Source organism: Impatiens glandulifera, chromosome 5 (genome assembly GCF_907164915.1).
Source record: "Impatiens glandulifera chromosome 5, dImpGla2.1, whole genome shotgun sequence".
NCBI lineage: Eukaryota > Viridiplantae > Streptophyta > Magnoliopsida > Ericales > Balsaminaceae > Impatiens > Impatiens glandulifera.
The window spans coordinates 43,047,747-43,060,742 of record NC_061866.1 but is presented as its reverse complement, the minus strand read 5'-3'; the positions used below and the strand labels follow the sequence as shown (position 1 = coordinate 43,060,742).

The window sequence follows — 12,996 nt, the reverse complement described above, 5'->3', positions numbered from 1 at the left end:
ATGGCCACTCATGGATCATATAGTACTCTTTGTGCCCTGGCCCTTTGTCTAATGGCTGCTGCTTTGGCAGCGGCAGATTATGGTGATAACCATTATCATCATAAGTCTCCGCATCACCATAAGTCACCTTCATCATCGCGGTTGCCTCCATATCTTTATAAATCTCCACCACCACCATCGTCTTATATCTATTCATCTCCTCCACCAACGCCTTATGTTTACAAATCGCCCCCGCCTCCTCCTTATGTTTACTCGTCTCCACCACCTCCGCCTTACATTTATAAGTCTCCTCCTCCACCTCCTTATGTTTACACATCTCCACCACCACCACCCTATGTTTACAAATCTCCACCACCACCTCCCTATGTTTATTCTTCTCCTCCACCACCACCTTACATTTACAAGTCTCCTCCACCCCCTCCTTACGTTTACTCATCCCCTCCTCCACCACCTTATGTTTACAAGTCACCTCCTCCACCAGCATATGTGTACTCTTCCCCTCCTCCCCCATCTTACGTTTACAAGTCACCTCCTCCACCTTCATATGTTTATAAGTCACCTCCTCCACCTGCATACGTCTACTCTTCCCCTCCTCCACCATCTTACGTTTACAAGTCTCCTCCTCCACCTGCATACGTTTACAAGTCACCTCCTCCACCTGCATATGTGTATTCTTCCCCTCCTCCACCAACATACATTTACAAGTCACCTCCTCCACCTAAATATGTGTACTCTTCCCCACCTCCACCATCTTATGTTTATAAGTCACCTCCTCCACCTTCATACATTTACAAGTCACCTCCTCCACCTGCATATGTGTACTCTTCCCCACCTCCACCATCTTATGTTTATAAGTCACCTCCTCCACCTTCATACGTTTACAAGTCACCTCCTCCACCTGCATATGTGTACTCTTCCCCTCCTCCACCTGCATACGTTTACAAGTCTCCTCCTCCACCATCTTACATTTACAAGTCTCCTCCTCCACCTGCATACATTTACAAGTCTCCTCCTCCACCTGCATATGTTTACTCTTCCCCTCCTCCACCATCTTACGTTTATAAGTCACCTCCTCCACCATCATACGTTTATAAATCACCTCCTCCACCTGCATATATTTACAAGTCACCTCCTCCACCATCTTACGTTTACAAGTCTCCTCCTCCACCTGCATATGTTTACAAGTCCCCTCCTCCACCTGCATATGTGTACTCTTCCCCTCCTCCACCATCTTACGTTTACAAGTCACCTCCTCCACCTGCATATGTATACTCATCCCCTCCTCCACCATCTTACGTTTACAAGTCACCTCCTCCACCTTCATACGTTTACAAGTCGCCTCCTCCTCCGAGTGTTTATTAAAACTCTAATACAATTATTCAATAAATGTGAGTACATATAATTTTTCATTTAATTATTTAAATAAAATTAAAGTTTAAGTGATTTATATTATTTGTTTGCAGGTGAAAGATTAATGGAGATAATATTTTCAACCTACAACAATATTTCTTTCTCAAAGAAGGCAATTATATGGAGAATTGTGACAGTTTAATGTTTCATAATGGTTTTCTTATTTTTTTTTCCTGTGTGGATAATATCATTATTTGTTTTTAATTTTATGAACCATATTATTTTAAAGTACTTATATTCTATTGGTTAATAATGTCAACATGGAATGAAGTAACATTAAAAAAAACTCTTAAAATTCTTTCAATATTCAGTGTGGAAAGAAATAACTGCATGTCAATGTGGAACAATGTTTCTTTTTATATGTTGTCCAAAATTATTTAAACTAATACTTATTTAAACTAGAACTCGAAGTCACAACTAGATAAAAATTTAAAATTTTAAATATATCTTTAATATCTACAAAAACAATATTATTTATTATCGTTGTAATGATAATGCTACTCTACACGGCGATGAATCTGGGCAAGAATCAACATAGCCTATAGCCTTGTGGTAGACCGAACCACTACTTTCTGACACTTTTGTTGGTCCTAGGTAGAATATTTGAACACTACATTTTTGTCAATTAGCCTCAGGTGAAAACTTGAGGATCAACTAGAATTGATAATGTTAATACAATGTATAACATGAATAAGTTGAGATTCTTGATAATGTTTCTACTAAATTTGAGAGAAACATGAAATAAAAGATTGAACAAAATTATTAGTGAGTTGAATTATGATAGTCCATATTGTTGTCTTCGAACATTTTGTGACTTGTGAGTACCACATCAACTGTCATCACTTAGATTAGTTTGCATTGATTTTTTCTAACAAATTGTAAAATTTAAAAGTTGAGAATTGATCATTTTTAACCTACAATCATTAATATTGGTTATTGAATAACCCACTTAATTTATGTTATAAGCAAATAGAGTATTTATTTCATAGGTAGTGAATTCATGCAAATGCTTCTATTTTTCATGTTAAATTTTCAAAATCATCACCTAACACGCATATACGAAACCAACTTTAAATCTTAGACGAGGAATAATTGGGTCATAACCATGTCAATGATATCTTGTCATAATTAACAAGGTTTCCTTACAGCCATCAATTTCAAAGACCACACCAACTAGCATCATACATTTTTGAGTTGCCGCCAGTGGCCCAAAAAATATCATTATGACATTAGATGTCAATATATATGTTACTATGTTATTACTCTTGAAAAAAATAGAATGGATCCATCTCATTACATGACAGTCTTTTCTGTGCAATTGAACTCCACTTAAATAAGAACAACATTTTGTTCAAATCCTTAGAGCTTCCAATACCAATGTCACATTTTTCTTTTATATAAGAATGATAAAATAATAAAAGAGTAAATTATAACGTAAGAATAAATCTCAGTTTTATGCATGATTGAAGATTATTTGAACTAATCGGAGATTATGAGAAAATGAAAAAATCAAATAATCGGATTTCTCAGTAAAGGTAAATATCAGGTCTTTTAAAATTGAAGTAAATAAGTCTTCCAACATGTCTCCAATATTTATCAAGTTTTTTTTAAAGGTGCATGACTTTTTTCTTCATGTTTTGAACCTATAATCATATGTGTGTTTTTTGGTTTAAAACTGATTAAACTCGTTTCTTTAAGAATATTCAAAATGTATTTTCATTGATTAACAAAGATTCCAATACTTATTTTTTTTTTATTTATTTCTAAGCCATTAGCTTCATTAAGATCTCTAATAGAAAAAACAATTATTAATGCAATCTTTGATCTTATTAATTTTTTCTAAATCATTTCACATAGTAATATGTCATCAACATACAAAAGAAAAACAATGATCTTTGATTCATCATTCTTAACAAAAAGATAATTATCATTAAGAGATTGTTTGAAACCTATTGAATAAGTCGATAAGTGAATTCTTTATTCCATTCCCGGGAAGCTTGTTTAAATTCATAAAGACTTTTAACAAGTTTTCAAACCTTACTAGGTGTAATGTCCTGAATACCTTTTAGAGAATTCATGTAAATATCTTCATTAATATATCCATTTAAAAAGGTATTTTTGACATCAACCTAGTTAAGGTGTCAATCATGTGATACCACTAAAACAATTACAATCTTGTTGTAACTGTTTTAGCAATAGGTGAATATTTTTCATGAAAATCAATTCCTTCTTTTTAATTGTAACATCTGATACAAGTATAGCTTTAAGTTTATGAGTAAATTTAGAAAGCCTAAAAAAAGAAAACATTTTTGATTATTTGGAAAGCCTAAAAAAATACATTTTATTCCACTTTTTCAAATTTAGGCTTAAATGGTTTTGTGTTTATACTGTAACAAAGGCATTCAAAAGTTGTAAATTTGTTCAGAATGATTTTTTATTTATTTAAAAATTTCAAAATGTGATTTCCAATTAAGATTTTCCTTTGGAAGTCTATTAATTAAAAAAGTTGACATGAGAATAGTAAATGTCCGGAATTTTAAAGGTAAATTTGCTTGGTGATCTAGCAACATTAGTAATTGTCTATGTTTCCTTCCAACAATTCCATTTTGTTCTTTGATGAACAATACCCAATAATTTAAAATCTTCTGAACATTTAAGATTGACAAATTTTACATCAAATTCATATTGAGTTTTTACAATTTCAACAAAACTTTGAGATATAATTAAAAATACTTATGTCGTTTAATAAGAAAGTCCATGTACATCTACTTAGGTCATTAACGATAGTTAACATATAAGAACTTGAAATGAAGAATTCTTCTTTAAAACTTTAGTCTAAATGAGAAGTGAAAGGGGAAAAAGTCACCATTTAGATGCCTCCTTTTAGCTGGAGGGGCATAATGTTGGTAATCTATATTAAAACTCAAGATCAATATCAAGAAATCAAGCAATAAGAAAATAAAGAAATAACAAAGAATCCATAACCCTCAAAATGGGGTTATGCTAATATTATTCAAATTGATTGTGATGAAATATTTTTTAAGTCCTTAGACTTTCTCAAATGTTTTAACCGGTTATTAAACTTTATATTGATAAAAATAACTATCTACTTTTTACAAACTCAATCATCATGGACATACCCGTATATAAACTAAATTATTCAAAGATTATAAAAACATAATTTCACAAATTCCCTTCAAAGTGAAGATTTCGAAGATTCATCTTGGACAACCAATGAAATTGAATATGTTCTAAAGGTTTTGTAAAGAAGTCTGCTGTTTAAAAATGATAAAGTCTTCCTTGAATTTATCCCAAACCAAATGATACTCAATTTTCAAGTGTTTTGTTTTTTCATTTAATTAATACAATATTTTCATAAATATGTATGGCAGATTTATTAGCACACGATAGAGTAATAGAGAGAACAACAGTTTGATTCAAGTCCTTAATTGTTGTGCGAAATGCAAGAAAGTGATGAACAATGAAGTATGGAATAACAGATGAAGATGAAAAAATTACAGCAAAAGGAAAATGACTACGACTATTAAATTCAGAAAACAAAAAACGTAAATCATAACTTAATTAAGCATAACTGTAGAATAAATGTGATGTAACAGAATTAATATAAACCACGGACAATCAATGGTTGATATTAATTCCTTCACTAAAGGCAGATCGTTACAAATCTCCACTTGCATTAGTATCACCCAATAAGAAGAGCCTGATTAAATTACTTCCAACTGTCAACATTTAGCAAGTCCATACAATGGGTGAATTTTCTAAGTGGGACCGGCTTCGTGAACATGTCAGCAGGATTATGATGTGTGCTGATCTTCTTCACCTTGATTCTCCTCTTAGTACGAAGAAAATGATAGCGAACATCAATATGTTTAGTTCTATCATGATGCACTTAATCTTTGGCCAAACTGATAGCACTTAAGCTATCACAAAAAACAATTGTCTGATCATGATGGGTACCAAGGTCACTAATTAATCCTTTCAACCATATACCCTCCTTGTCTGCTTCAGTTAGCGCTATATACTCAGCCTCGGTAGTAGACAACGTCAGCGTCAACTGTAATGTTGCCTTCCAACTAACCACAAAGTCACCAAGGGTGTAAATATAACCAGTCATTATCTTCTACTATCGATATCTACAGCATAATCTGAGTCTGAATAACCAGTTACGAGACACTGATTATTACTCCCATAAATGAGACCAACATCGGATGTGCCTCTTAAAAGCGAAATATTCTCTTTACCGCTTGCCAGTGTTCCTTACCAGGTCGAGACATAAATCTGCTAACAACACTAACTGAATACGTACTATCAGATCTAGTGCATACCATGACATACATTAAACTACCCACCGCACTAACATATGGTACATGAGACATGTATAACTTCTCAACTTCAAACTGAGGTGCGAATGCAGACAAATGTTCAGTAACAGCTACAGGAGTATTGAGAGCATTTGCTGTACTCATCCCAAAACGAGACAACATTTTCAAAATATAACTATTCTGTGATAGAAATAGCTTCTTTTGAACTCGATCTCTTACTATTTCCATGTCTATAATTTTTCGTGCTCCACCTAGATCTTTAATATCAAACTTGGAACTGAGAAGGTCTTTCAGCTTTTGAATCTCCGACATCTTTTTGGTTGCGATTAACATGTTGTCTACATACATGAGTAAATAAATCAAAGAACCATCACCGATTTTGTTGTGATAAACACAACAATCATATGCACTCATATTGTAACCATGTTCAATCATGAAATTGTCAAACCGCTTATACCACTGTCGAGGAGACTATTTAAGTCCATACAAAGACTTCTTTAGACTACAAACATGTGATTCCTTACCAGGAACAAGAAACCCTTCAGGCTGACTCACCAGTATATCCTCCTCAATCTCACCATGTAAGAAAGTCGTCTTCACGTCTAATTGCTCGAGTTCCAGATCCTGATGTGCTACTATAATTAGTAGTACCCTGATAGAAGTATGTCGGACTACAGGTGAGAATATCTCATTGTAGTCTACACATTCCTTTTGACTGAATCACTTTTCAAATAATCATGTGCTTTATATCTGATCCCTCGAGTACTAGAGGTTCAATCTTTCCTTTTGAAAATCCATTTGTACCCAATGACTCTTCCCCTTAAGTAAAGTAACTAGCTCCCATGTATTATTCTTGTGAAGTGATTCCATTTCCTCACACATGGCAGCAATCCATTACACAGAATTACCACCATTAACCGCTTCACTGTAAGAAGATAGCTCATTATATATGACATCTTCAGCTACATGAAGTGCATAACTTACCATTCTTTCAGTATCATTCATAGAGGGACTAATTGTCCTACTTCCAGGACAAGTTGAGATCTTTCTTCCCTCGATTGAATGAATTGTTCTGTCAGGAGCTTTAATTTTCCTTCTAGGTCGTGTTGCAATGTTAGATTGACTTCTAGGTACTTCAAATTGATAAACTTCCTCAGATGGTTTATCAGTATCGTGTCATGTCAGTTGTCCCTTGAACTGGAGCCACCTTAAGCTCCACCTATTTCTCGGTTACTCATTTTTTTTTTCCAGAAAGTGATGGCTTGATAGAGGAGTTAAGTATAAATTTCTCATTAAATGTGACATCCCTGCTGAGGATTACTCTACCTTCAGAAGATGACCAGATTCTATACAGTAATTTCAGATGTCTTTAGCACTAGGACCCTTAGCTTTGTATTTTTGATCTTTCTTCTTTCCAGACCCTTTGTAGTTGACTGTGTCGGCAATCAACCCAGATGCTTGACTGTCTACAATTTTACCGCCCGCCATATGGCGTAGTTATCTAGTATGAAGTGCTGACCAAACTTTCTCTAGAGTTACGAAGTCTTTACCCATAACGAATGATTGAACAAAATTTTCAAACGAGTTGGGTAAAAATACCAACAGAATTAATGCAGTATCTTCATTTTCGATCTTAACATCTATATTTCTCAATTCAGGTAATATAGTGTTTAACTTATCAAGATGTTCACGAAGAGACTTAACTTCAAGCATACGAAGACTAAACAAACGTTGCTGTAATAATAACTTGTTAGTTAGTGACTTTGTCATGTACAAAACCTCTAACTTTGACCACATACCGATTGCGATATCTTCATCTGATACCTCAGTAATCACTTCATCAGCAAGGAAGAGTAAAATCGTTGAGTGTGCCTTCTCTTCTAATACCTCAAGCTCATCAGTGATTTTACCAAAGGTAGACTCCTTTGCAGGACCTGCAATTATCTTCGCCTTTTCCTTCGACAATGGTGCCTAGACTCCTTGTTGTTTAAGCAAGGCTCGCATTTTGATCTGCCATAAACCAAAACTGTTTCGCCCTGTGAAATTTGCGACTTTCGGATTCATTGAAGACATCTTCTCGCCAGAAAACAATAATGATAAATTGATCGGATCTAACCCGCTCGGATACCAATTGTTGCGTGGAATGCAAGAAAGTGATGATCAATGAAGTATGGAATAACAGATGAAGAGAAATTTCTTATTGTCAAAGATGAAGATGAAAAAGTTACAGCAAAAGGAAAAAGACTACGACTATTAAATTCAGAAAACAAGAAAACATAAATCTTAACTTAATTAAGCATAACGGTAGAATATATGTGATGTAACGGAATTAATATAAACCATGAACAATCAATGGTTGATATTAATTCTTATACTAAAGGCAGATCGTTATATTAACCCTATAGAAAATCTAGATAAACTCACAAATAGTTGATTCTAAGTTTGTATATTCATCCTCAACACTAGATCGTTCGTTATATCCACAACAAATTAACAATAAGTTTATATCTAAAAGTAAGCAAGACATTTTGTGAATAGTCACGATGAGGTAAAATTTAAAAAAAATATTAATTATCTTAAGTTAAAACTACTGATAAAAAAACATCGTAAAACCATAAAAAAAAGCTTATACATCTATTGAATTTCACCACATCCTTGTAGTTTTCTTCATCCTACATGGTTGATCATTTTAATAACACTCAATCTTCTACTAAAATTGATTACATTCACATACGCGTTACCATCAGCCATCGTGACTAGAGATCTCAATATTGTCAAATTTGATGACGAAAGATATATAATCACATCGTTTTGAGAAAATTGTAACCGTCGGTTCCGATTTATTAAATTATAGGTTTATTTATATATATATATATCTATAAATAAATATAAACATATATATATAATATACTGTTACGGGCTGCTCATCAAAAACCTCGGTCCTAAAATATTTTATTCATCCGTCTCTCGGCCCAATTGTCCACATGGGTCAGTTTATGTTTTTTTATGGAATAATTCTGTTTTGTTTACTTTCTCTTTTATCTTTCTTGAAACCGAATTCTATTATGTTGGAAGTAGTTGTAACCGAATACTTTTGGGTAAACCAACCTCTTTAAATGGTGATGCCCACCCCACTTTTTGGGGCTATGAATTGATATTTTGGAACTTGGTGTTTAAGTTATCTCTCGGCCCTCCTCCCCTTCTTGGACCGCTAGGTGTAAACTAGTGGTATTTCTCCCCTCCCCCTCGGCTCTTCTCTCCCTAACCTCGAATTCTCCTCTAATTCTATGTCCGCTGCGCTAGAGTGTTGAATTCCATCATCGGTCCCGAACATCAAGAACCCGTTTCTTGAATTAAAGAACTTGAAAGGCTCGGCCATAATTAAAACTCCTAACATCTTGGTATCAGAGCTGGCCGATTCTCAACATGGTAGAAACTCGCCAGCAATCGGAAATGGATGCGCTCAAGGCCCTGATTGAAAACTTGTCCCAGCAAACAGCAGCAATGCAAGCTGCCATAGACCGTAGATTTGATATTGCTGAAGAAAGAATGGCGGCCCTTGAGAGCGGGGCATCTGGAAACGTGCAAGAACCCCGCCACAGACCCTATGATGATAATTCTTGCCACGGTCCTTCACCATTCAGGCCCCCGCACCCTGGCCAGAACCGCGATCAACACTATGCTCCTCCTACTCGGCTAACCAAGGTCGATTTTCCTCGGTTTGATGGGTCGGATATCGAGGGCTGGCTAATTTTTGCCGAGCAATTTTTCAGAGTGGACAAAACTAAGGATGCCACTAAATTAGAAATCGCCCCCATTCATTTTTCTGGAGAAGCAAGAATGTGGTACGGGTCATATCTTCAAAACCGAAATCATATGGAGGCCCTATCTTGGGCCGTGTTCAAGAGAGACCTTTTGACTCAATTCGGGCCATCTATACATGATACACCAATGAGGCAGCTAATGAATTTGAAACAGGTTGGGTCGGTTCAAGAATATAATCTCCGGTACATGTCGATCTCTCAAAAGTTATTACACATGCCAAGGGACTACGTCATTGATTGTTACTTGTCCGATCTAAGGGAAGAGATTGCGAACTACATCAGGTTGCGATTTCCAGATTCTTTAAACGAAGCAATGGCCATGGCTAAAGTCCAAGAAGCAACACATCGGTCCTTAATGAGCAGTGGTAACTTGTACAGCGCTGAAGCATCATTGCTGCCCACGCCATCCAATATCAACACAGCCGGGCCGAGCACCAATACTGAATTCAAGAATTCATCATATGGGTCCTCTTCAAATGCAAACCAGGGCCATGTTAAGCAATTAGACTCAGCCTCAATGGATGAAAAGCGAAAGAAGGGTTTATGCTATTCTTGCAATGAAAAATGGCAACCAAACCATAGGTGTAAATCCAAGTTATTCATGGTTTCGGCCAATCAAGAAGATCAAGAACCTGACCAAGAACCTGTTTTGGATGATTTACCTTCATTGCTCGGCTCAAGGGATGAACCAGCCATATCCTTACATGCCCTGACCGGGTCTAAAGCCTTCCAAACGCTCCAGATTCTTGGCAAAGTTGGGAACCTGCCGGTGGTGATCTTGATCGATACAGGCAGCACCCACAATTTTATCAATAACAGAATTTTGGAGAAAATAGACCACAAAAGCATAGCAACCCAGGTACAATCAGTTAGAGTGGTTGATGGATCTAATGTTTTATGTTCTAGTGTTTGCAAGGACTTGAAGTGGTCGATGGAAGACAATGAATACCAAACAGAAATGAAGGTAATTTCCATGGACGGTTATGATATTATGTTGGGAATTGAATGGATGATTACTCTAGGCCCGTCTTCTTGGGACTTTGAAAAGCTGACCCTATCCTATGATAAGCAAGACAGAACCACGGTCCTTAAAGGGATTCCTCGGTCGCAGGCCAGTTTGATGCATGGAAACCATCTGGAAAAGACCCTAGATGAATATATTGTTGCTGCCAAAATGCAAGTAAAGAGTAAGCCCGAAGGCCAAACTGTTTCACTTGCTGCAATGACCTTGGAAGATATTCCTAATGATCTAATTAGAAGCTATGGTTCATTCGATGCTGCTGTTATGCTGGTTCGGGAAAAAGACTTGGCCTGGATTTTTGAGCCAAGTATGGAGTTTAATCGAAGTTGGAAGAAATTATTTTTGCACCAGGCGCTGGGGACATTGCAGCAACCAAGGCCAGCTCTAAACACTGAAAAACTCGACCTTGGGTGCACAGAAATTCCAGAAAGGGGCGGAGTGGCAAGCGACCCGGCAGCGCAAAAGACCGCAAGGACCCGGCCAGTTCCACTACTGAAGCGATTCTGCCGAAAGATTTTTGTGAAAATACGGTCTTATGCTGCGACCTTTGCTGAATGTACCGAAGCCCGACCGAAGCAATAGTTTTGAAGTTGAAGATGCATATTAGAGGCTGACCAGTCCACGTTCTTTTCGTCGAGGGCGACGAACCTCGAAGGGGGGATTATGTTACGGGCTGCTCATCAAAAACCTCGGTCCTAAAATATTTTATTCATCCGTCTCTCGGCCCAATTGTCCACATGGGCCAGTTTATGTTTTTTTATGGAATAATTCTGTTTTGTTTACTTTCTCTTTTATCTTTCTTGAAACCGAATTCTGTTATGTTGGAAGTAGTTGTAACCGAATACTTTTGGGTAAACCAACCTCTTTAAATGGTGATGCCCACCTCACTTTTTGGGGCTATGAATTGATATTTTGGAACTTGGTGTTTAAGTTATCTCTCGGCCCTCCTCCCCTTCTTGGACCGCTAGGTGTAAACTAGTGGTATTTCTCCCCTCCCCCTCGGCTCTTCTCTCCCTAACCTCGAATTCTCCTCTAATTCTATGTCCGCTGCGCTAGAGTGTTGAATTCCATCATCGGTCCCGAACATCAAGAACCCGTTTCTTGAATTAAAGAACTTGAAAGGCTCGGCCATAATTAAAACTCCTAACATATACTTAATTCACTTTTTAATTAAATACAAATTAATAAACTAAATGAATTAATTATAAAAAAAAGAATTATTATTGAATAATTTCAAGTTGACACATACAAAAGAAAAATATATAAATATTTTTTGGTTTGGATTGACCAAACCATATTCGATCCAATTTATAATCGATCCGTATTACTTAGTAAAATTATTTGAATTACGAATTGTATAAATTTAGTTTGAATTTAATACAGACCGAACAACCCTAGACTATCAACTATCACATAAAAAAAATGAATCTCAATTGGAGATTATAAGCCAATCGCATAATCAAACAATTAATCACTCGTTTTATTTTTCTTGTATAACTCATATAACTCATATGTATTAGTATAAATACCTAGGCAATGTAATAGTCCAAACAACAATCAAATCATAAAACTAATTCTGTCTTCAACTCTCTCTCCTGACAGTTAAATACTTTATTTTGGATTGTCAATATTTTCCTATTTGACTTTTCAAGCTCATTTGCTTTTTATTTCAGTAGATAAAGTCGTGAATCATCTCGTCCATAAGTCTCGTCATCTTTATTGAAAATAAAAAATATGAACACCAATAGTTATGAATATCAAGTCTTCAAACTATTTTTCACCATTGCTAATGGATTTTACATTTAAAATAGAGAAACCTCATCCGTAACCAAAATATGTGAGTCACGTCGCGAGCATATCGTGTATGCTTTGACGCGTGTAGCATGTATTGTCATCATTAATATTATTTGTTAGATATTTTTCAGTGTATAAAACATTTTGGATTATGGAATAAAGATGCACTAAAAAATTATCAGAAGTTAAAAAGTTTTAGTCCTAGTTAACAACAACTATTTGCACCTCTGTTTTAGGTTTAATATTAACAAATGTTTGTGTTTTGTCCAAAATTTATTGTTTTTTTAAGTGAGAATACCTATAATTAGAGGACCATGAGGATGACTTGTGTCCCACGATGTACAAATGCTTCCTACAATTAAGCTGGTTTCCATTATAAGAGCTCCCTCTCTTTTATTTGGACAATATAAGCACGTCTTATAATAAAACTTCCACCCCTATTAAAGTAATCTAAAGTGAATTATTAAATTAAAATCTTATATATACATATCTTATATTTAATAGAAAAAAAATATTAATTTAAAAAGTGTTAAAGTGTATGGTTAATATGACTATATATAGGATGTGCCCTGCCATTGCAAGACATCATCCCCTCCGTTAAGCA

General features: G+C 35.5%; 1 protein-coding gene across 1 annotated transcript; it reads left to right on the top strand.

Moving 5' to 3' along the window:
• Positions 1-1,362, top strand: LOC124939421 (extensin-2-like). Its single transcript, XM_047479898.1, has one exon. It carries the CDS (start codon positions 1-3, stop codon positions 1,360-1,362), a length of 1,362 nt encoding a protein of 453 aa, XP_047335854.1.
• Positions 1,363-12,996: the final 11,634 nt, after the last annotated feature.

Coding starts and splice junctions, on each gene's coding strand:
- LOC124939421 (XM_047479898.1), top strand. CDS start 1: ATGGCCACTCATGGATCATATAGTACTCTTTGTGCCCTGGCCCTTTGT.